Source organism: Saccopteryx leptura, chromosome 6, assembly GCF_036850995.1.
Source record: "Saccopteryx leptura isolate mSacLep1 chromosome 6, mSacLep1_pri_phased_curated, whole genome shotgun sequence".
NCBI lineage: Eukaryota > Metazoa > Chordata > Mammalia > Chiroptera > Emballonuridae > Saccopteryx > Saccopteryx leptura.
In genome coordinates, this window is record NC_089508.1 from 40,412,778 (window position 1) to 40,438,552 (window position 25,775).

At 38.1% G+C, this 25,775-nt stretch overlaps 1 protein-coding gene across 1 annotated transcript in view; it reads right to left on the minus strand.

Annotated features, from left to right (window-relative positions):
- Nucleotides 1-25,775, minus strand: part of LRRC9 (leucine rich repeat containing 9) — a 116,581-nt gene that overhangs the window by 17,463 nt on the left and 73,343 nt on the right. The window contains 5 exon segments of the mRNA XM_066388277.1: nucleotides 2,340-2,557; nucleotides 7,185-7,321; nucleotides 13,325-13,464; nucleotides 15,380-15,488; nucleotides 17,425-17,555. Coding sequence (XP_066244374.1) covers nucleotides 2,340-2,557; nucleotides 7,185-7,321; nucleotides 13,325-13,464; nucleotides 15,380-15,488; nucleotides 17,425-17,555 — 735 coding nt within the window.

Here is a 25,775-nt window from a genome sequence, read left to right on the forward strand (position 1 = left end):
TGTAAGCACTGAATTGTGCCTAGCTCATGACTGAATCCTGTGAAGTGAGCTTTAGTAACAATATTCCATATTGCTGATTAAAGACAGATCTATGTAATACTGATTCCAAATACATGATTGGCAGAAATGACATTCTAATATGAGAAAAAGGCCACATGGAAGCACTTGCAAGAAAAGACCAATATTTTTCTCAGAAAAGTTATGATCTCTTCTAGGACTCAGATTATAGTTGGTTAATTCCCCGGGCTAGACCCAGAAGTGTGAAAAAGGTGAATCCAATCTAAATAATTTCAAATGTACATATTCATTACAAGTTTAACCATAAAGAAGCATGTGATACTGGACAGACCGCATCCTGATATATTTGCTGGGAATATATATAACTGAAAAACTGTTTCTCTAATTGAATTACTTGCCTTTCCTTAAATGGCATTATTTATTATAATCTATTTAACATTGGTAAAACTTCGCAAATGCTGTACATTTTATTTTTTCCCAAAATTGTTTCTAAAATGGTGTATGTATGGTGAAACCCAACAGATTCAGTATATTGATGCTGTGTCCTCTGTATATGTATTTCTTAGTTGCTATGTAGACAAGTGCATTGCTCATGATTTCCTTCTAGCCTTGCACAGGTTTTTATATCACCCCAGAAAGGCTTTCTGAACTCGAGCAGGTAGAACCACAGACAAATATAGTGTACCTGTTATGTACCAGGCACTATGCTATATGCTATATACCCTTTAAGGGCAGGCTGCAGTTCACTTTGTCTTCAAGGTTGCCTTAGTGATATAGGCAGAGTAGTGAAATTGGTAAAAGGAGGGTTAACCGATTATCACCAAAACACTAAGAGAAATGTGAGGGATATATAATGTTATATATACTTTCAACACTTTCATCTGCATACTATTCCAGGAGAGAGTCTGTGTGGGCTCAGTTGGGGCAATAGCCTAATGGAAATGAGTTGAATTTTGAGCAGGTAAAATAAAGCAGGATCTTAAGGAAGTCTTAAATAAGGGAGAAATGAAATATTCAACCATTATCAGGAATCAATTCAAATGTCAGATATAACAAGTCCATATGTCAAATTTATTTTTTTATTTATTCATTTTAGAGAGAGGAGACAGAGAGAGAATGGGGGAGGAGCAGAAAGCATCAACTCCCATATGTGCTTTAACCAGGCAAGCCCAGGGTTTTAAACCGGGGATCTCAGCATTCCAGGTTGACGCTTTTACCTACTACGGCACTGCAGGTCAGGCCCATATGCCAAATTTAAAGGACCAGAGAAAGTCTGAGATTGAGATGTAGAAATAGTGTAGACCAAGAGTAGTCAGGAACAAAGCGCTCTCTTAGAATTGCTGAGAAGAGCCTTAGAACCTTTAGAGCTAACCATTTTTTAGCAGGTGGCTGCATGTGAGTTGGTTGGTTTTTTTTTTTGTTGTTTTTTTTTTCATTTTTCTGAAGCTGGAAACAGGGAGAGACAGTCAGACAGACTCCCGCATGCGCCCGACCGGGATCCACCCGGCACGTCCACCAGGGGGCGACGCTCTGCCCACCAGGGGGCGATGCTCTGCCCATCCTGGGCGTCGCCATATTGCGACCAGAGCCACTCTAGCGCCTGGGGCAGAGGCCACAGAGCCATCCCCAGCGCCCGGGCCATCTTTGCTCCAATGGAGCCTCGGCTGCGGGAGGGGAAGAGAGAGACAGAGAGGAAAGCGCGGCGGAGGGGTGGAGAAGCAAATGGGCGCTTCTCCTGTGTGCCCTGGCCGGGAATCGAACCCGGGTCCTCCGCATGCTAGGCCGACGCTCTACCGCTGAGCCAACCGGCCAGGGCCTTTGGTTGGGTTTTAAGTCTAGAAGCAGAGTGACATTTTTCATCACAGACTGTCTATATGCCTCTGCATCATAGAGTATCTACATGGCATATAAATAAGTCTCACACTAGCAAAATTTTCATTGGTGTGTTTGGAGGCTTTATGCGTAGAGGAGTTTAAGTAAGTCTTGTAAATCCTAACACAGTAGTCCCCAACCCCCGGGCCATGGACCGGTACTGGTCCATGGGCCATTTGGTACTGGTCTGCAGAGAAAGAATAAATAACTTACATTATTTCCGTTTTATTTATATTTAAGTCTGAACGATGTTTTATTTTTAAAAAATGACCAGCTTCCCTCTGTTACATCTGTCTAAGACTCACTCTTGACGCTTGTCTCAGTCACATGATACATTTATCTGTCCCACCCTAAAGGCTGGTCCGTGAAAATATTTTCTGACATTAAACCAGTCCGTGGCCCAAAAAAGGTTGGGGACCACTGTCCTAACAAGAGCAAAATAACATTACCTGGATTTTATTATATCCTAGGAAGAGTTTCTCTAGTTTTACCAAAGATTGTAATCTGCTCAGTTCTCGTAGTCTGTTTTCTTCCAGGTGAAGTGCCAGCAGAGAGCTGGGTTTGGCAAAGGCACTGTCATTAAATACTCTGATGCGGTTACAGTCTAATACCAGCTCCTGAAGCATTAGCAAGTTGTCAAGCCCTTCAACTTGACTGATTTCATTCCCTGGAAAAAGAGTAAGTCATGATATATCAAGTAAGTCCAAACTTCTTGAGAAAAAGTTTATCTATCTTCATTTAAATATTTCCATTAATTTATTTTTTACAAAACACACTTAAAAAACACATTTCCAAGAAGAAATAGAAATGTTAGTCATAAAAAGGTAGGCAGCATTACCATCAAATAATATTTTGTAAAATTTCCTTCTTTTATTTAAAAGATCAAGATGTGACACACATCACAATGTACTGAATTTATCCTATCTCTCTTCAGTAATTAAGTACTAAAATAGTTGGTATTGACAAAGTAGATGTATAAAAAGGCTGCAAAAGATGTGCTTCCTGAGTATATGTGATTATTCTAATAGGCATTCAATAGGTATATATAATTATTTATTAAAATAACTTATTGTGTTTTTACGTTGGAAAAATATACTTTAATTGTGTTTATTTCTTTCATAAAAACATATTTTTATATGACACATTAAAAAATTAAGAATTCATTACATTCTTTAAAACCTCCATCTTTTCTTTATAACTTATTATTTCTCTCTGTTGTACCATTTGATAGCTTTATAAGTATTAATGATAATTTTATATGAGAAGGTGACTGTTGAGTTGAAAAAATACTTTTATATGTGTTCCCTATTAGAGTCACAAAATAAGACAGGGAAAATATTATCATTTTTAATTATCATAAATCTGAGAGTCAGAGAAATTAAGTGATTTGCTCAAGACATACAAGTGGCAACACCAGGCCTAACCTAGACCTTTTACATTTTAGGCTCAATGCTGCTTCTACTTTGCCATACAATGTTTCATTCTCTATTCATCCTCCTTCTTTGTTATGGGCTGAATTGTGTCCCTGCCTCCCCCCCCCCCCTAATTTATATGTTGTAGTCTCAACTCCTAGTACCAGAGAATGTGTCTGTATTTGGGAGTAGAGTTTTTAATAGAAAGTTAAATGTGGTCATTGAGGTGAACCTTAATCCAATATGAGTGGTGTCCTTATAATAAGAGATTAGGAAACAGAAACGCACAGAGGAAAGACCATGAGAAGATACAGAGGCCATCTACAAGCCAAGAACAGAAGTTCTCAGAAGTGACCGATCGGGCTGACATCTTGATTTTGGACTTCTAGCTTCTAGAACTGAGGAAATGAATTTCTGTTATTATGTGCTCTGCCTAGTCTCTGGTACTTTATTATGGCTGCCCTAGCAAATTAATGGATTACTGAATATGTGACCTGTGATCTTGGAATTCTTCTTGAAATTTAACATAGTTCAACTAATTTTAAGACAATGACAATTATTAAGATATGTCAAAATTATCTGTACACTAAGAAAAAAAACTTGGTTAAGTAAACCATGACATACCATCAATTAAGAAACAATCAGATTTCAGACATATTCCGTGTAAAAAGTGTACATCTCAGAATTGATGAAATATGGTAAATTTACCTTATTTTGTCTATTCTTATAGAGAAACATAACAACACAACTTTCAATAAAATTGTTCACGAAACTTGTTTTCAAAATCACAGATGTTGAAACATTTCCAGTGCCCTATGCATGAATTTTAAAAGTTGATTAAAGTAAAATTGAGAAAAATAACTCAGTTGTGTTAATATATTATGTTCATGAAATTATGTAGTGTTTAAACTATCACTTCTAATATTTTAAGTCCAATGGTATAAAAATTATATTGGATAGTTTCAAGTACTGAATAATTTCTACAGTAGCATATTTTTGGTCATAATTCATTTTAAAATGCTCATTAAACATATTTAAGAAATGAAACTTCAAACAACAATGCTAAATGTGATTTCAGGAATCTTACATTTCTATAACTAGCAGCATTTACAGCTGTGAAAAACTCCCAGCCCCAGCCAGTTGTCTCAGTGGTACAGCATCGGCCAGGTGTGTGGATGCCCCTGGTTCGATTCCCAATCAGGGCACACTGGTGAAGCACTGATCTGCTTCTCCACCCCCCCCCCCTCGATTTTCTCTCTCTCTCTCCTCCTTTCCTCCTGCAGCCATGGCTCAATTGGAGCGAGTTGGCCCCATGTGCTGAAGATGGCTCCACAGCCACTGCCTCAGGTGCTAAAAAATGACTCTGATTGCAACAGAGCAGGGGCCCCAGATGGGCAGAGCATCACCTCCTAGTGGGCTTGTGAGGTGTATCCCCATCAGGGCACATGCAAGAGTCTGTCTCTGCCTCCCCTCCTCTCACTAAAATTAAAAAAAAAGGAAGAAAAAAGTCCCACCTATTTAACTAAATAGTTACATTTTAGGTAAATTTGACTCTTAAATCTTTTTTTTTTTTTTGAGAAAGAGAGAGAGAGACAGAGAAAGCAGATAAGATGAGAGAGAGAAAGATGAGAAGCATCAATTCTTTATTGCAGCACCTTAGTTGTTCATTGATTGTCTTCTCGTATGTGCCTTGACTGGGGGACTCCAGCTGAGCCAGTGACCCCTTGCTCAAGCCAGCAACCTGGGGTTCAAGCCAGCAACCTTGAGCTTCAAGCCAGCGACCTTTGGGTTCAAGCCGGTGATCATGTGGTCATGTCTATGATCCCATGCTCAAGCAGGTAACCCTGAGGTCAGGTTGGTAAGCCCACACTCAAGCCAGCAACCTCAGGGTTTAGAACCTGGGTCCCCAGTGTCCTAGGCCAATGCTCTATCCATTGCACCACTGTCTGGTCAAGCTGACCCTTAATTCTTAAAATTCTAAATTGCTTCTCCATAGCCCCACCATACACTTCCCTGAAGACTCCACGTTCCCCACCTTTTGGAAAATTCAACACAACAGCAGAAATGTAGGTTCTGTAGCTCTCCTGTGGACCCTGGCATGGCCTCATTTTAACACTGCCTATATCTGTGTACTCCCTTTAAGCTTTTGCTCTCACCTTATAGATTGATCCCTGAATCATCTCTTCCTGTTCAGTATCTTTAACCTAACACACTTCTTTTTTTTTATTTAAAAAAATGATTTTTATCTTTTATTTTTAGTGAGAGGAGGGAAGGCAGAGGGACAGACTCCCACATGTGCCCTGACTGGGATCCTCCTGGCAAGCCCACCAGGAAGCGATGCTCTGCCCATCTGGGGCTGACGCTCCCTTGCTCAGCAACAGAGCCTTTTTTTTTTTTTTTTTAGCACCTGAGGCCTAGGCCACGGAGCAATCCTCAGCACTGGAGGCCATCTTGCTTGAACCAATCAAGCCATGGTTGTGGGAGGAGGACAGAGAGAAAGTGAGAGAGAAGGGAGAAGTATGGAGAAACAGATGGTCACTTCTCCTGTGTACCCTGGCCAGGAATCGAACCCAGGACTTCCACATACTGGACCAATGCTCTCCCATCACTGAGCCAACCAGCCAGGGCCTCTCTAAACTTCTATTGCGCTTAAGTTAATAACACATAGTCCAAACTTAATTTATTTTTGTTTTCATATATCTCTACAGGTAGATCTCAGACTACTTTAGAGAAGAATCTAAATTATATATAATTACAATAATATAGTATTTCTGTATTCTTTTTAGTACTTAGTACAATTCTGGGTTTAATAAGTATGTGTGAATTACCCACTGGTTACTTTCTATTGTTTTTAAAATAGAATATGATATAAAAATAAATTATGATGTAATACTATACATAGTCCTATGATATTGCATTTTCTAGGGATATACAATATTGAATTTTCTAGGGCAATATTCATAGTCCAAGAATATATAGCATATAGATTATTTATATAAATAACCCCAAAACCATTTCTGATTAGTAGAATATTTTTGTCAGTGAATTTAAGTAAATGTTTATGCCTATATTTGCTTATTAAAAAGGATGATAATCAAGTCAGGTTTTGGGGTTTTTTTTTTTGCATTTTTCTGAAGCTGGAAATGGGGAGGCAGTCAGACAGACTCCCGCATGTGCCCAACTGGGATCCACCCGGCATGCCCACCAGGGGGCGATGCTCTGCCCCTCTGAGGCGTCGCTCTGTTGCATCCAGAGCCACTCTAGCACCTGAGGCAGAGGCCACAGAGCCATCCTCAGCGCCCGGGCCATCTTTGCTCCAATGGAGCCTTGGCTGCGGGAGGGGAAGAGAGAGACAGAGAGGAAGGAGAGGGGGAGGGGTGGAGAAGCAGATGGGCGCTTCTCCTGTGTATCCTGGCCAGAAATCGAACCCAGGACTCCTGCATGCCAGGTCGATGCTCTACCACTGAGCCAACCAGCCAGGGCCTTTTTTTTTTTTTTTTTTTTACAGAGACAGAGAGAGAGTCAGAGAGAGGGATAGACAGGGACAGACAGACAGGAATAGAGAGATGAGAAGCAGTCAATCATCACTTTCTCATTGCGCATTGCGACACCTTAGTTGTTCATTGATTGCTTTCTCATATGTGCCTTATCCGTGGACCTTCAGCAGACCGAGTAACCCCTTGCTGGAACCAGCGACCTTGGGTCCAAGCTAGTGAGCTTTTTGCTCAAACCAGATGAGCCTGTGCTCAAGCTGGGGACCTCGAGGTCTCGAACCTGGGTCCTTGGCATCCCAGTCCGATGCTCTATCCACTGCGCCACCACCTGGTCAGGCCAAGTCAGTTTTTAATAGCTGACTTATTTATTAACAGTGTTACTACTCACCCTGTAGAAAGAGGAATTTTAAATTTCGTAGTCTATTTAGTTGTAGCTGAATTAAATTACAAATTCCATTGTAGCCCAAATGAAGAACTTCTAAGCTGTTCATTATTGGAGACAAATTTTCATTGTTCATTATATCTCTGAAACACACATGTAAGTTTGATCCCATAAACTTAATTTCAGACCAACTATATCATAAAAAGACAGTTTGGTATGAACTTACCATAAATTGAAGTAAAGAAAAAAATAATGAATTTACAAATGTATTAGAATTAAACTGTAATAAGTTGTCTCTTATTTTATATAATAACCATTTTTTAGGCTTTAAAAATATTTTTATATAGTAAAGTACAGAAAGAATGAATTAAAATGAAAAGCAAGAGTGAGTACAGTTAGCCAGGGAAAAGGGGGTAAAATACATCAGAATTGGAAAATATAGTAGACAAAACCATCTTCTAAGATGACATGATCTTGTATTTAGAAAATCTTAAGAAATACACAAAAAATATTATTGCACTAATGAATGAGTTCAGCAGAATCACGGGGTAAAAAATTAATATATAAAAATCATTTTAATTTCTATATTGATGTCAGTAAACTGACAATAAAGTTAAGGATTCTATTTACAATAGTATAAAAAATAAAATACTTCAGAGAAATTTAACAGAAGAAGTGCAAAATATATACACAGAAAACTATAAAACATTGCTGGGATAAATGAAAGATCACCCTAAGTAGAGAAATATTCCATGTTCATGGATTAAAAGATTCAGTATTACTAAGACAGCAGTTCTTATCAAATTGATCAATAGATTCAATGAAATCTATATCAGAAGCTTAATAGTCCTTACTCCCACCCAGAAAATAACCATCTTATCCTAACAATTGTAAGGAAATTCAAAGAACTCAGAATATCCAAAACAACCTTTAAAAAAAAGCAAGGTCAAAGGGCTTACATCTCTGATTTCAAAACTTATTATTGAGCTGCTATATTCAAACCAGTCTGGTACTGGTAAGAGGACAGATTCATAGATCAATGTAATAGAATTAAGAGTCCAGAAATAAACTTTTACATTTATCATCAATTGCTTTTCAACAATGGTACCAAGACAATTTAGTGGGGAAAATGATAGTATTTTAAATGATACTGGAACAAACTGATAACCACATCCAAAAGATAAATTTAGACCTTAGACCTCACATTTTACTTCACAACATACACAAAAATTAACTCAAAGTGGTTCATAGTCTTAAATGTAGGAGAAAAAAACATAAGACTTTGAAGAAAGCCTGAAAAATATCTTTGTGACCTTAGGTTAGGGAAAGAGGTCTTAGGTACAACACCAAAATCACAATTTGTTAGAGAAAAAGTTGATAAATTAGACTTTACCAAAATTAAAATGTCTTCAAAAAATACCATTTAAAAAAATAAAAAGCACTGAGATAAAATACTTGTAATTAATTTATTTAATTAAGGGCTTATAGCCAGAATATTTAAAGAATAGAAAGACAATTAAACTAATTAAAAATAAGCAAAAGATTTAAACAGTTCATCAAAGAAGATATAATAATGGCTAATAAGCATATGAAAAGCTGCTTAAGAGCATTAGCCATGAGGAAAATTAAAATTAAAACTGCAAATAGGAGCCCTGGCCGGTTGGCTTAGAGGTAGAGCATCAGCCTGGCGTGCAGAGGTCCCGGGTTCGATTCCCGGGCCAGGGCACACAGGAGAAGCGCCCATCTGCTTCTCCGCCCCTCCCCCTCTCCTTCCTCTCTGTCTCTCTCTTCCCCTCCAGCAGCGAGGCTCCATTGGAGCAAAGATGGCCCGGGTGCTGGGGATGGCTCCTTGGCCTCTGCCCCAGGTGCTGGAGTGGCTCTGGTTGTAACAGAGCGACGCCCCGGAGGGGCAGAGCGTCGCCCCCCTGGTGGGCATGCCGGGTGGATCCTGGTTGGGCGTATGCAGGAGTCTGTCTGACTGTCTCTCCCCGTTTCCAGCTTCAGAAAGGTGCAAAAAAAACCACAAAAAAATTAAAAACAAAAAACAAAAAAACCCTGCAAATAGGAAAAAGCTTTTACATAGCAAAAGACACCATTAGCAAAATAAAAAGAAAACCCACACAATGGGAGAACATATTCGACAATACATCTGATAAGGGATTAATAAGCAAATGTTTTTTTGTTTGTTTGTTTTTTTACAGAGACAGAGTAAGTCATGGAGAGGGATAGACAGGGACAGACAGGAACGGAGAGATGAGAAGCATCAATCATTAGTTTTTCATTGCGTGTTGCAACACCTTAGTTGTTCATTGATTGCTTTCTCATATGTGCCTTGACCGCGGGCCTTCAGCAGACCAAGTAATCCCTTACTGGAGCCAGCGACCTTGGGTTCAAGCTGGTGGGCTTTTGCTCAAACCAGATGAGCTCGCGCTGAGCTGGGTCCTCTGCATCTCAGTCAGACGCTCTATCCACTGTGCCACCGCCTGGTCAGGCTTAATAACCAAAATTTATAAAGAACTTCTAAAACTCAACACCAGGAAGGTAAACAATCCACTTAAAAAATGGGAAAAAACTGAATAGACACTTCTCCAAAAAGAACATACAGATGGCCAATAGGCATATGAAAAAGTGTTTAACATCACTGATCATCAGAGAAATGCAAATTAAAACCACAATGAGCTACCACCTCACACTTGTCAGAATGGTGCTCATTAAGAAAACAATACACAATAAGTACTAGTGAGGGTGTGGAGAAAAGGGAACCCTCCTGCACTGCTGGTGGGACTGCAAATTTGTGCAGCCACTGTGGAAAACAGTAAAGTGTTTCCTCAAAAAATTAAAAATGGAACTGCCTTTGGACCAGCTATCCCACTTTTAGGAATATATACTAAGAATACCAAATCACTGATTCAAAAGAAGATATGCACCCACATGTTTATTGCAGCATTGTTTACAATAGTCAAGATCTGGAAACAGCCTAAGTAAGTGTTCATCAGTGGATGAGTGGATTAAAAAGCAGTGGTACATATACACAATGGAATACTATGCAGCCATGAAAAAGAAGTAAATCTTACCTTTTGCAACAGCATGGATGAACCTGTAGATTATTATGCTAAGTGAAATAAGCCAGGCAGAGAAAGACAAATATCATATGATCTCACTTATATGTGGAATCTAATGAACAAAGTGAACTGAGAAATGGAATAGAAGCAGAGGTGGGGTCACAGGGACCAGAGGGACAGCTGTCAGAGGGAAGGAGGATGAGGGGATGGGATCAGAGGAGGTGAAGGGATTAATGAAATTATATATACATAACACATAGATACAGATAACAGGACAGCAAATCCCAGTGGGAGGGCGGGAGGGATTAGAAGGAGGGGAGCAAAGAGGTGTAAATAGGGACACGGGGGGTGGGGGTGAGAGTGTTGTATTCAGTGGGACACTTGAATCTATGTTAACACAATAAATTAAAAAAAAGAAATAAAGCCCTTGGCCTGTTGGCTCAGTGGTAGAGAGTTGGCCCAGTGTGTGGAAGTCTCAGGTTTGATTCCCAGCCAGGGCCCACAGGAGATGCGATCATCTGTTTCTCCACCCCTCCCCCTCTCCTTCCTCTCTGTCTCTCTCTTCTTCTCCTGCAGCCAAGGCTCCATTGGAGCAAAGTTGGCTGGGGCACTGAGGATGGCTCCATGACCTCCACCTCAGGTGCTAGAATGGCTCTGGCCTCAACGGAGCCATGCCGCAGAGGGGCTGAGCATCACCCCCTGGTGGGCATGCTGGGTGGATCCCGGTCGAGTGCATGCGGGAGTCTGTCTGACTGCCTCCCCACTTCTCACTTCAGAAAAATAAAAAAATAAAAAATAAATAAAAAGAAAAGGAAATAAAAGAAAAATACTGCAAGCCCTGGCCGGTTGGCTCAGTGGTAGAGCGTCGGCCTGGCATGCAGAAGTCCCAGGTTCGATTCCCGGCCAGGGCACACAGGAGAAGCGCCCATCTGCTTCCCCACCCCTCCCCCTCTCCTTCCTCTCTGTCTCTCTCTTCCCCTCCCACAGCCGAGGCTCCATTGGAGCAAAGATGGCCCGGGCGCTGGGGATGGCTCCTCAGCCTCTGCCCCAGGCGCTAGAATGGCTCTGGTCGCAACAGAGCGACGCCCCGGAGGGGCAGAGCATCACCCCCTGGTGGGAAGAGCGTCGCCCCCTGGTGGGCATGCCGGGTGGATCCCGGTCGGGCGCATGCGGGAGTCTGTCTGACTGTCTCTCCCCGTTTCCAGCTTCAGAAAAATACAAAAAAAAAAAAAAAAGAAAAAAACTGCAAATAGGTTGCACTTCAAAATCACTAGAGTAGTAGTAATAAAAAGGACAGAGAATAACAAATGTTGAGGGTATGGAGGGAATATTAGAACACTTTTAGAGTATAGTTGCTAATGCAAAATGGTACAATCACTATGGAAAACAGTTTGGCAGTTTCTTAAAAAGTTAAACATTAAGTTACTATCTGAGCCATCAGTTTGACTCCTAGGTGTCTACTCAAGAGAAATGAAAACATAAGTTCACAGAAATATTTCTACACAAATGTTTATAGCAGCATTATTTGTTCTAACCCCAAAGTGGAGACAATCCAAATATCCATCAACTGGTGAGTGGATAAACATAGTGTGGCATATCTATATTATGGAACACCTGACATATGCAGCAAAAAAGAAAATGAACTACTAATACATGCTACAACATGAATGAATCTCAAAAACAGTATACTAAATGTAAGAAGTCAGATACAAAAGATGATACTGTACTATATGATCCATTTATATGAAATGTCTAGAAAACACAACTCTATGGAAAGTGAATTAGTGGTCTTCTGAAGCTAGGGGAAAATATATATATAATTGACTGCAAATGGACCTGGAGTGTGATGGAAATGTTCTAAAACTGTATTGTAGTAATAGTTGCACAATTCTATAAACTTAGTAAAAATTATACACTTAAATGACTGAATATAGTATGTAAATTATACTTCAATAAAGCTTTTAAGAAACAAATATGAATAGTCCCCAATATAAAGGATGTGAATAAATGAAATGTTCATGGCAGCTTTAATCAAAACAGCCTCAAACTGGAGACCACCCAAATGTTCACCAATGATAAATGAATAAATAACTTCTCATATAATCTATATAATGGAGTGCTACTCAGCAATAAAATGAATTACTGCTACTTGCAACAAAAGGTAAATCTCAAAAGAATCAATCCTAAGTGAAAGAAGTCAGACATAAAAGACTACTTATTATATGATTCTAATTATATGAAATTTTAGAAAAAGGCAAAATTTATGGTGACAGAAAGCAGATAGATCAGTGGTTGTTGTCGGGGCAGGGCCTGGGGGGTAGAGGACTGCAAAGAGCTATAAAGAAAGTTTTTGAAATGGGAATAGTTTGTACCTTGACTATGGTAATGGTTACATGACTGAATACATGTGTCAAAATTCATTAAACTGGTATTTTATTATATATAAATTATATTTCAATAACGGTGATAAGAAGACAAGGAATGTTCTTTATTTTTTGGGAAAAATGTAATGAAAGTATTCTGATAGGAGAAATATATATATTCTACCAGAAATGCATAGGAAGGTGGGAGGTGTGTTCTCATCTTCTTCATCGTGTATCTTTTCCATTGATGATGAGGCTTTAGGTAACCAGATAAATAATTTAGAAACAAAAACAAAACAAAAGTCAAAAGAAACCCAGGTCCATGCTTCTAGGTTAGGAGTTCTTTTGTGGGGTGATGAAAATGTTCTGAAATGAAATGGTTGTAATGGTCGCACAACTTTGTTAATATACTAAAATACTCACTGAATTGCACAAACAAGGTGAATGCTATGGTATGTGAAAAAATACAGGGTCATTAAACATACAAAGTTTTTTCATTTTCTTTTTTTACAATATGGGTGTGAAATGGAGGAAGAAGGGAATAAGGAATGACACAGGATTATTTTCAGTGTCTTTTTTTTTGTGAAGTTTATCTTTGGCATGTAGCTATTAAATAAGTATTAAAATAGGCCAAATGTATGTTATTTCTATCATTAACGTGACTTACTGCTTTTTAAATTTCCAACCAAAATTATTTATAATTAAAAAAAAAGAACAGTACCTGTTTAATTTTGAAGTTCCTTGCTGTCCGTAGCCACTTGAAGGCACTTTATGGTAGAGTAGCCGTCTGCTGCTCAAGTGACTCTGAGGCTTTAGCCGGGGTATGATTGATTCAATATGATTATTGTTGAGGCATAAGACCTACCAAAAGAATACCCCATCAACCAAGCATTAAAAAATAAGTGCTGATACAGTGGTACCTTGACACACGAGTTTAATTCATTTCATGTCCGAGCTTATGACTCAATTTGCTTGTGTGTCAAATTGAATTTCCCCATTTAAAAGAATGGAAATGCAATTAATCCATTCTGGCCCCAAAAACCACACAAATTTTTTGTTTTATATGCTTTTAAATAATAAAATGTACTTTATAAATAACAAAATACATATATATACACACACACACATGATAAGAAAGAATGTAAAGAAATAAACTGGTTTATGAAGTGTATTTACCTTCCAGGACAGGTGAAGTTGCTGGCAGAGGAGGTTTTCATTTCGTGTACTATCTCTAACATAACTTACTCGCCACACACTTAATGCTACATTTAATTGCAAAATTTAACTTACACACTACTTATGATATGTAGCTTTATCGCTAAACTTAATTGCTATTTTTTTTACTTTGGTTAATCATCATCACTGACTTTTGGCTTTTTCGCCACACTTTCCTCACCTTCACTTAGAGCAGGGGTCCCCAAACTTTTTACACAGGGGGCCAGTTCACTGTCCCTCAGACCGTTGGAGGGCCAGACTATAAAAAAAACTATGAACAAATCCCTATGCACACTGCACATATCTTATTTTAAAGTAAAAAAACAAAACGGGAACAAATACAATATTTAAAATAAAAAACAAGTAAATTTAAATCAAGAAACTGACCAGTATTTCAATGGGAACTATGGGCCTGCTTTTGGCTAATGAGATGGTCAATGTGCTCCTTTCATTGACCACCAATGAAAGAGGTGCCCCTTCCAGAAGTGCAGCGGGGGCCGGATAAATGGCCTCAGGGGGCCGCATGTAGCCCGCGGGCTGTAGTTTGGGGACCCCTGACTTAGAGGCTGTTTCAACAAAAACCCTTCCATGGAAGCTTGTTTCTTCCTGTTTCAGAACGTTTGGCAGGCCATCTAGTGAAGGGTAGCAGAAGCTTGTGATTCAAATATCCGCTTGTGACTTAAAGCAAAAAATCCCATGCGTGACTATTCATCTCTCAAATTGCTTGTGATTTAAAGTGATCGTGTGTAATTAGTTTGAGATTATTAACATCTTAAAAGCTGTTTAAATGCTTGTACTGTACAACATAATATCAGTGATAAAATGACAGATTTCAATATTTATATTGTTCAGATTTGGCTTTAAATGTGTGCTATTTTAAAATTATCTGATGTGCCTGACCTGTGCTGGTGCAGTGGATAAAGCATTGACCTGGAATGCTGAGGTCCGGCGGTCCAGGCTGGTCCGATCATGGCACATATAAGAAGCAACTACTAAGAGTTGATGCTTCCCATTCCTCCCTACCCCCACCTTCCTTGTTCTCCTCTCTCTCTAAAATCAATAATAAAATCTTTAAAAAATATTATCTGATGTGCTGGGAAATGACAGCGTATTAAACAAAATAATGAAGACCCTAGAAAGCTGCATGCCTTTCTCAATCTGCACCAACTTCTCCAAGCCTGATTGAGATGAAATAACTCTTTAGTTGCAGAGATTATTTCTCTATGTTTACAAGGTTGTAGGAGATGGCTCTGTCACACTATAGGACAGGAGGCCATGAGGCTGCTGTGAGAACTGCAGTGTCCTCTAACTTCATGGCATGCCCACTCACTATAGAGGCAGTCTGTCACCCATCTCCTACGCCAAGTAAAACTTACTGCTTGTAAGACAATCATATAAAACTGAGGTCAACCAAAATAGTTTGAGAAGGTAATAATTTTTCTTGCTTGGTGAAAAAAAGAACATTAGAAATATTTTTAATGTAATAACACATAAATTCATTTTATCTAAAGGAAAGATTACAGCATGCATTGAAAAATTTGAAAGAAAATTTGTGACTCACCTTCACATTAGGCAGATAAATTAACCCACTGAACGAGGTAAGATTATTGTTCTGCAGATTCACATTACACACATTTCTAAATTGGTCAACAGGAATCAAATCCACAGTTCTAAATTTAGACAAAGTAAATACAGTTATAATTTTAATAGGAAAATTATGTAGATGACTTCCTCATGTACAATGCCAAAGGCAGGTTTTAAAAAACCTCCCCTCACAAATACTATGAAAAAGAATTGCCTTCTATGGGTCAAATGATCAGATAAATACATTTTTTAGAGGAGCATATATGTAAGAAAATGACATAAAATTTCATTGCTTTAAAAAATGTCTATTATTGCATAAACATTACATTATCATAAAAAATGTAAAAATAAACGTCTTCGATTTCTTTATAAATTCACATGTTTATGAAGTCATAGTTAAGTTGATATGGTAAATCATAAGATTTTCAGGTTGTAAACTGCAGAGGGTATATGTGAAATAGGTTATTTCTGAAAAGCCAGGAAGGGGTTAGGCATGGGAAAGAAAAGGAGAAAGCAAATACAATCTTTGACAACACAGTTTTCCGTGAGATCTCCAGAAAACTTTTGCATTCCACTTTGTAAGGATGTTTTGGTAATTAAACAGAAAGCTTGATTCCTGGTCCACAGTATTACAACCGGCCCACCTTCCTTTGAGCCATGATAACGAAGAGCAACAGTCTAAATAACCTTGCCTTATACACTTCTTTAAACAAATTCTAAACCCTGAAATTAAAATTAAAAAATTAAAATTACATATTCATTCAACATATTTTCATTAGTATTTCCTAAGTGCAGACAACATGTTAGGAAAGGTTACAGCAAATATGAAATATGTCTCTGCCCTCAAGGAGCAGGATCCAGAAAAACTAAAACAAAAAAGGAAAATTGCTCTAATAGAGTGAGGTGTAGTGACATTTTAGGGAAAGGAAAACCTATCGAGGAAGTCAGGAATTACTTTGCAGGGGAGATTGATCTTAAAATGAGACTTGGAGAATTTATAGGCATTTGTTAGGCAAGTTAGAAAAGGAAGAGTTCTGGGTGGTGGAACAAGAATGAGCATAGGCAGAAACATGAAAACAGCATTTTATGGCTGAGACTGAAAAACTGGAATTGCTTAGGATTTCTGGAGTATAAAGAGTTATGGGGCAACCATTATGGGGTAATCTTGAAGGGATATTCAAGTGAGGAACCTAGATTTGGGTTAAATTTGGGGGGTTACCATCATAAATTAAAACTATGGCTAAAGATATCTGCTTATGACAAGTGCAAAATGAGAAAAAGAGAGAAGATAGAAGGATTTATTACCTGGGAGGACAGTGATGACATTCACGCGAATAGGATCAGAGGACTGAATCAGGGGTCTCAAACTCGCGGCCCGCCGAACAGTTTTGTGCGGCCCGCAGACTAATCCAGGAAGTTCAAAATATTTTGGATAAAATTAAGTAAGCCTAGGGGCCTACTTGTATTTTTCATTTCTCTAGCATCCTAGCTAGATATTAGCTTAGTTAACAGCAGTTGTGATGCGAACTACAGTTTCTGGTCGTTTTGTGACACTGAGTAAACTGCATGTACGATTGTGCTTGTTGTACTGATTTTTTTTGTTTTCAACTGCAGTGAGAAAAGTGTTGCGTAACAGTTGCCTTTTGTAGACCTAGTGCGGCCCGCCGAAGGCTGTGATCTTGCTCTGCGGCCCACATGCTGAGTTGAGTTTGAGACCCCTGCAATTAAACTGATACAATGTGAGGGTCAAACTTAGTTTTTAATTTTAAAGCTTGGTTATAAAAGAACAGGGAAATACAAGGTCTTAGAAAGAGATTGATAACACTTTCACCATAGTGTGTGATGATAAAAAATTATTAGAGTACTTCAGTGTTGGTAAAGTTAGCATAAGATTTTGGAGTAGGGTAGATAATTTTCTGAATTATCAGTATATTTTGATAAGATGTATAAATTATAAACCTTAGGAAAATGATAATATATATTTAATTATAATGTCAAAATCATATAATAAAATGATTGTACCTGATTGATGATGCAGTCCAGTTTAGATCTTGCATTTGGGTGAAGTTTGAATGTCCTTGTCGTTCTGCGACCATATCGGAAGTTAGTCTACCACCAAACAAATCTTTTGCACACTCAGTCTCCATTTGGTTCTATATATGAGGATATTTAGAAAGTGATATCTTCTTTTACAGATGACTAACTGACATTAATTCTTTGGTTCCAGGTAGAAAAGAAAGTAGACTCATTTTTCCCTATTCTTCCTACTAAATACAACTACATAAAATGCCTGCATATTATACTATAGTAAATAAACATAGGAATCAGAAAGGTACAGAAAAGAAAACAGATCAGCTAGGAACCTTGGGACGTGAGGAATGACACTGGTGAGTTCCCCGGTGTGTTATTGTTGTTTATAATAAGAAATATATATTTGGTCTTAATCCAATGTTCCTGGCCTGGCCATATGGTCAAGCAGGAGGGCAATGGAAACCTGGCCTATTAAAGGGATGCCCATATGGGACATGGCCCTATGGAAATTTGAAGGGTACATTTAAAGTAGGTCATGTTAATGCCCATTAGAACTCTTGTCTAGATTTGGAAGGTGACTGGAATTTATAAGCAGCTATTTTCCTATGCTTAGTCAAGGTGCCACATGGGTCTATGGAATAGGTGGACTTTGGAGGTCTACAGCAATGCAGAGATGGGTTGAATCTAAACATATTCCTCTTGTACTCTCTGAGGCACAAAATGCCAATAATACTGTTCTGTCTGCCAGCACATGAGGCAGAGACTGCAGATGGCCAAGTGGCAGATTCCCCTGGGGAAAGGCCCTGAACATATCTGGCTTGTCAGACTGAGACTGGTAGCCCTGAGGAGCTACAAATGGGTCTTGACAGGAATAAATACTGGCTGTGGACTTGGTTTTGCTGACCCAGTGGTAAAAGCAAATGTTCAGAGTACTTTAAAAGAATTGGAACAGAAGAATTATAACAATCAAGACAGCTGACTGTATTTCTTCAGACCAAGGAACACAGTTGACAACCCATAACATCCAACAACAGGTAGAAAGATATCTTCCTAACAGCAATAGTTTGGTAAATAATTGAAGTGGGGCTTGACCAGATGATAGCACAGTGGATAGAGTGTCATTCTGGGATGCTGAGGATCCAGGTTCGAAACCCTGAAGTTGCCAGCTTGAGCATGGGCTCATAAGACATGACTCCATCCATTGTTCCTGGCCAATATCTCTGATAACCCTTGTAATTTTCTTTTCTTTTTTTTTTTTTTACAGAGACAGAGAGAGAGAGTCAGAGAGAGGGATAGACAGGAATGGAGAGATGAGAAGCATCAATCATTAGTTTTTCGTTGTGCGTTGTGACACCTTAGTTATTCATTGATTGCTTTCTCATATGTGCCTTGACCGTGGGCCTTCAGCAGACTGATTAACCCAGCGACGTTGGGTCCAAGCTGGTGAGCTTTTGCTCAAACCAGATGAGCCCACGCTCAAGCTAGTGATCTCGGGGTCTGGAACCTGGGTCCTTCCACATCCCAGTCCGACACTCTATCCACTGCACCACCGCCTGGTCATGCAACCCTTGTAATTTTTAATACAAGATCCATAAGGGCATCTTTTGTTATAATATTTGGTCTTTCATCATAGGTTCCTGAAATAGCTCCATAGCCATAAAGGCAAAAGAAGTATTTTGTTATTCTTAAGAATTTTTTTTAACCACACCTGAGTTTATGTTAATGAAGTGATTTTTTTGGAAGTCCCTAACGATGAAGGCTGATTGCCAGGGAAACAAACCATGATTAGAAGGTTGGAATTTTTAGTCCTACTTCCTGACTACCAAGGAGGGGAGAAGGGCTAGAGGTTGAATTAGTCATCAATGGTTAATGATTTAATCAGACATCCCTACACAGTGAAGCCTTTATAAAAACCCAAAAGGAGGGGGTTCTGAGAGCTTCTGGGTTGGTGAACACGTGGAGGTGCTGGGAGAGTGGTGTACTCACAGGGAACATGGGAGCTTCATCCCCTTCCTACACCTTGCCCTATGTGTCTCTTCTATCAGGCTGTTCCGAGTAGTATATCCTTTTATAAGCAGCCAGTGACCTAGTAAGTAAATGCTTTCCTGAGTTCTATGAACTGCTTTAGCAAATTAATTAAACCTAAGCTAGTGGTCATTTATAGCCAGTTAGTCAGAAGCACAGATCACAACTTGTGATAAGTATTTGATGTGGGGTGGGCCAGTATTGTGGAAACAAGTTCTTAACCCCTGGGATCTAATGCTATCTCCAGGTAGATACTGTTAGAATACAGTTGAATTCTAGGACACCCAACTGGTTTCAGAGAGTTGCTTGATGTGTGAAAACCCCATACATTTGGTAGCAGAAGTATTGTGAGTGTGATAGTAATGTAAGAGTAAAGGAAATACAGAGAAGCAAATTTTTCCTCGAGACATGGATTTTCTTTTTGCCTTATAAATCCTGAACTAGGTGTTGAAAAAGCCAGAAACCAAAAAAATGCCAATAAGAGGGGGGAAAGAATTTCATAAGATGCCTGGTCTCTGTGATCAAAAGACTAGAAAAGGAGAAGCAAATTAAGCCGAAAACTTAGCAATAGATTTTACTCCCATCAAACACTATAAAATAACTTGTGGCTTCAAACAGAATGGGAACATAGACTTCAATTCTTGCCCATCATCCCCTCCATCATCCCCCCACTGATTGAGGAGCCTGGACTTTCATTCTCTCACTGCACTAATGCACCCAAACACACAATGTCACTAGAGCTCACATGTGGAACCAGTTCCACTTCCACCCAGTAATAATGTGACTGTGGAGCATTAACAAGGCACTTCTGCCTTTCCCAGTCAGGATGAGTCAATGGAAGCCTATGGAGAGTGTGAATGTGTACCCTAATCTAGCAGTTGAATGAATCATACATGTTGGGGTTGTTAACACAGGTCAAGTGGGGGAGCTTGGACTTCTACTTTCCACCTGACAGCAACAAAGTGGTACCCCACCTCCTTTCTGATGCAAGTGGCAAGGGAGGCTCACTAAAATAGATTTAAATAAGATCCATCGACTCTGAATAACATCCAAAATGTCCAGAATATAATAGGAAATCTAGCATACCAAGAATCAGAAAAATCTCAACATGATTGTGAAAAGACAATCAACAAACACCAACAACAAAATGATACAGATGTTATTATAATTATCTGACAAGGACTTCAAAGCAGTCATCCAAAAATACTTCAACAAGTAATTATGATCACACTTGAAAAAATGAAAAAATAAAAACTCTCAGCAAAGAAAAAAAATGTTAGTAAAGAAATAGAAGATATAAAAAAAACTAAATGGAAATTTTGAAATTGAAAAATGCTGTAACCAGATAAGCAGAATGGATGGGCTTAACTGCAGAACAGAGAATAGAGTATAGAATCAATGAATTTCAATATAAGGCAATATAAATTACCCAGTGGGAAAAAAGAGGGAAAACAAACTTTAAAACAAATGAGCCTCACCTTACCAAGATAGACCACATTGTGAACATGTGGGACCATAACAAAAGATTTAACATTGGTAACACTGGGTTCTTAGAATGAGAGGAGAAATAGAGTGAGGCTGAAAAAGCACTGGAAGAAATAATGGCTGCAATTTCTCCAAATTTGGGAAAAGTCATGAATCTACAGATCCAAGAAGCTGAGCAAACTCCAAAAGAGGAAACTCATGTCAAGACACACAGTTATAATCAAGTTTCTGAAAACTAAAGACAAACAAACAAACAAAAAACACTTGAAAGCAGCGAGAAATGAAATCTTAACTATAAGAGGAAAAGAGTCTGAATTACAGCAGCTTTCTCATGAGAAACCATGGAAACCAGAAAATATTGTGGTTCTGGTTAGAAAGAATGGTCAACCCAGAATCCTATCTATATCCAGAAAAAATATCATTCAGAAATGAAGGTGAAATTAAGACATTGTTAGATAAAGGAAACAAAGCAAATTTGTTGACAGCAGACCCACCGTGAAAGAATATCTAAAGGAAGTTCTTGAAATAAGAGGGGAAAAAAGGAGGATTCTTGAAATACCAGGAAAGAAGGACGCATCCTGGGAAGATATAAATACAATAGACTTTCCTTTTACTCTTGAGTTTTCCAAATTATATTTGATCAGTTGAAGTAAAAAAAGCATAATATTGTCTGATGTGGTTCCCAATATACATAGATGAAATATTTAAGGCACCAAGAGAGGAGAAATAGACTTAAAATCAAGTACTGTTTCTAATACTTAAATTGGTAAAAATGTCAACACTAGTAGACTATAATGTTATGTATATAAAATGTAATGCCTAGAGCATCCAGTAAACAAAATATATATATCAAGAGATATACTAAAAAATAAACAAGATAAAAATTTTATGAAATGTTCAAGTAGCTCACAGGAAGCTTTATCTTACTAAAAAAAAAAAAAGAAGAAGAAAGATAAGAGAAACAAACAGAAAACAAAAAAATGTAGACTATAGCATTCATATGAATAGTTACCTTAAATGTAAATGGTATATACTCACCATTTAAAAGATAGAAATTGGCAGTAGATAAAAGAACATGACCCGATTGTGTGATGTTAACAAGAAACTTATTTCAAATATAATCATATATACAGGTTGAAAGTAGAAGGGTGGCAAAAGATATACCACCACCTAAACATTAATCAAAAGAAAGAAGGAGTGCTCTCATTAATATCTGATAGAATAGACTACAACACAAGGGAAATTATCAGGGACAGAGAGGAACATTACATACTGAAAGGGTCAATCTATCGAGGCACAACAATCCTAAAGGTGTATGCACCAAACAGCAGAGCTACGAAGTAAGTGAAGCTACAGTCTCCAGTTGTTCTTCAAACATTAATGTAGATGTGAAGGTATTTTGCAAGTCAAATTAAAGGTCCTAATTTGTTGACTTTCAATAGGAGATTATCTTGGATAAATTGGATGGGCCTGATTCAAGAAACTGAAAAGATTTAGAAGCAGAACCAAGACTTTACTGAAAGAAGAAATCCCCCTATAGAGAGCAGCTTTGGTCCATGACTATGAGCTGCTCATAACCTTCCCTTCTTGATGATCTGCCCATTAGATTTCTGACTTGCGTGGGCAGCCCCCACAATTGTTATATATGCCTTGTAACAAATCTCTAAATATACATATGCACACATATACATTTCCTACTTTGAACCCTGAAAGACACAATCTCTAGGTTCAAAATAACATTAATTCAGCCGTAGGAACAACATTACTTTTGCATCTTTTATAAACATAAAAATAACATTTGATTTGTGTCTTTCTAAAGCAGGGATTAACAGTCTTTTTCTGTATATTCTTGTAAAAATAATGTTTTAAAAATAGAAGTATGTAGAAAGAGTCTCCGTCCTCCCTCAGGTTTTATTCCCATTCCAAAGAAGGCAGTGTGATTATATGTCCAGAGAGCCCTGGACAGAGAGAGGCTCAGCTGTCCAGGCTTTGCCATTAAAGAGTCAGGTCACTTGGAGTAAGTCATATAAATTCTCTGGAGTTCTTTGTGCTCATCCATAAAACAAAGAATTCGGACTATGCCATTTCGAAAGTCCGTGTCCATTTATATCTTAACTCTAGTTTCATTTTGCTCTTCTATCTCCCTCTGCACCTACTTTTTGTGACTTATTTTCCTTTTTAAATTTCCTAGATGGAAGTTTTACAGCCTCACTTGGATTTCTTTACTTTCTCTAATTCTTACCTTAGACAATATTACATATGCTTTTGGATTTAACTATCAACTTTCTTCAAATTATTTCCAAATCTAAACAAATGTAAATTAAATTTCCATATTCAGATTTAGTCCTATGTTTGCAGCTGCCTGCTTGGCATATCCAGTCAGATGACCCACTGTCATACAAAACAGTGTGTTCAACACTAATCTTCTTATTTCTGAAAACTGCTTTGTTCTTATATTTATATCTCCTATTGGTATAGACTCAAACCTTGTAGACATCTTTTACTCTTCCCTTCCTTGTCTTTCAATTCCAACCGGTTGCTAAGTTCTGTCAATTCTCCCCAGGATGTTTTATTTCTTTCAGTTCCCCATTTTAAAGTCAATTCCCCTTGATTCAGATTCTCATTACCTCACATGTAGACTATTCTAATAGCTTCCTATTGGTCTTTCATCTATTACTGTAAACACTGCTGTTACATTAAATTTTCTAATACATAATTTTGAATAAGTTATCCTCCTACTCAATATTTAATGCCCTTCCATTATGTCTCAATTAAAGTGTAAATTATTTAGTCTAGTCTTCATATTCCATTATTAATTTATATATTTATACTTTATCTAACTTCACAAAGAATTTTTGACAGCTTACAGGAAGCACATACAGTATAATCCAATAGTAAAATGAAAATAATAAGTAGTGAAGATCAGGACCAAGAATGATCCAAGTTAGACTAGATCAAAGCCTGGGATCTGATAGGTAGACCATAAATCATATAGGGTTTTCTGTTTTTGGACCATAAATTGCTCTGAGCTTTTAGATAGTCAAAATGAAAGGAAAATAGTTAAATAACACTTATTGTCAGTGAGCAGAGCATAATGTTTCTTTAAAGGAAAAACTTTTTCCTAGATTTATTTCTGTGTTTCTGGTACGGCACTTAATTTTATTAAAGTAACAAATTAAGAGTCATCAAATAATGCAATTAGTAAAAACTGGGATACGGAGGGTTGTGAGGGAGGTGGGAGATGGGGAAAGTACAATAAATCCTTTCCTTTCATTGGGACCTAAATGAAGGAAGTCGCAGTGGGACAGAGGAAGTGGGTTAGAAGAGGATTTTAGGGGTAAAAATCTAAAGGGCTTTGTAACGATTAGCTTACAATGATAACATGAGAAACTATCAGTACTTTATAAACTGTTCAATGCTATGCAAATATAACTTTCACCATGCAATATGATAAGTTCAAAGAATTTTAAATGATCAGAAAAGACAGAAGAGTAGATGATGCTTGAAGCGAGACTTGAGGGCATATGCTGTCAAAACATTCTGGTGTTCAGACACTTTTAGAGAGAAAGAAAAACATAAGCTTAAGATCAAATATTTTCATTCGGAACTTTTTTAAAAAAAATTAAGACCCAGTACTTCGAAATGCTATAACATGCTATCTCTTTGCCTGCCCTTCTCTATGCAATTTCTAGTTTCCAGTGTAATATTTACATTTTATACTTTTTTCAAAATAAGTACCACTTAATGAAGCTTGCTAGCATGAGCACAAGGACACAGTGTGACTGCTGGCATGCTGCATCCCCAGACCTTTTTACTTTTCTACACTTACTTCTAAAGGCACTTCCTCATGTGGTCCTTCATTGAGGGCACAGAGGGACAGGAAGGATAAGATCTACACTAACATCATTAGGGCACATGCAATGTGCAATATTAGTTTCATAAGTCTATTTTAAAAAGATCCCTTAATGAAAGCCAATACCTAAATAAAACCCAGTATACAGGAGTCTAGACAATTTGTGTTGGAGAAGAATGTTTTTAATTCTTCATTTTGAGGAGGGTCCTCCCAAAAAGGCTAGAATTAGCCATTTTCTCCAGACACCTCAGAGTCCGAAATAATCATGAACTATCTCTCAATTTTCTAGATGATTTGATGAGTTTTATTGTTTGACAGGAACTAGGCAGTGTTACAGAGGGAAGCTTTTTATTCTGCATATATTTGTCATGCACTTGCCCTGTTACATGGACATCAGGTGCTCTGTCTGAACTTCATTGTTGTAGAATCTAAGTTTCAAATATTGTTTTCATAGTTAGTCCTATGTTCTGTGTTATTTTTCCTTACAGTTTACTAATGATGTTGACATATCATTTGTTGGTCAATATATTTTTTCAATATAACAACTATCTTTTTCTAGGAAATAGAAAGCTTTCGGGGCCCAAGAGGATGATAGGGCTCCAGAGCAGCTTTGTTCTATCCTGTCTCATGGAATTATGCTATTTCTTTTTTAGGCACTGAACAGTGGATGCAAATGTAGGCAGCATTTTCCCTCCCCTGCCACCTCTGTTGATGATTAAGAATTGGCCAGATGGAAAAGTTTTTAAACCCAGGTCTAACATGTGCTTTGGAGACCCAGATATAAATAAGTATAGTCAGTTTGGGTATCATGCTAAGTGATAGAGGAATGTTAAACATGATTATGGGCCCTGGCCGTTTGGCTCAGGAGTAGAGCATCAGCCCAGTGTGTGGATGTCCCAGGTTTGATTCCCAGTCAAGGCAGACAGGGGAAGCGCCCATTTGCTTCTGTATCCCTACCTACTTCTCTCTCTCTCTCTCT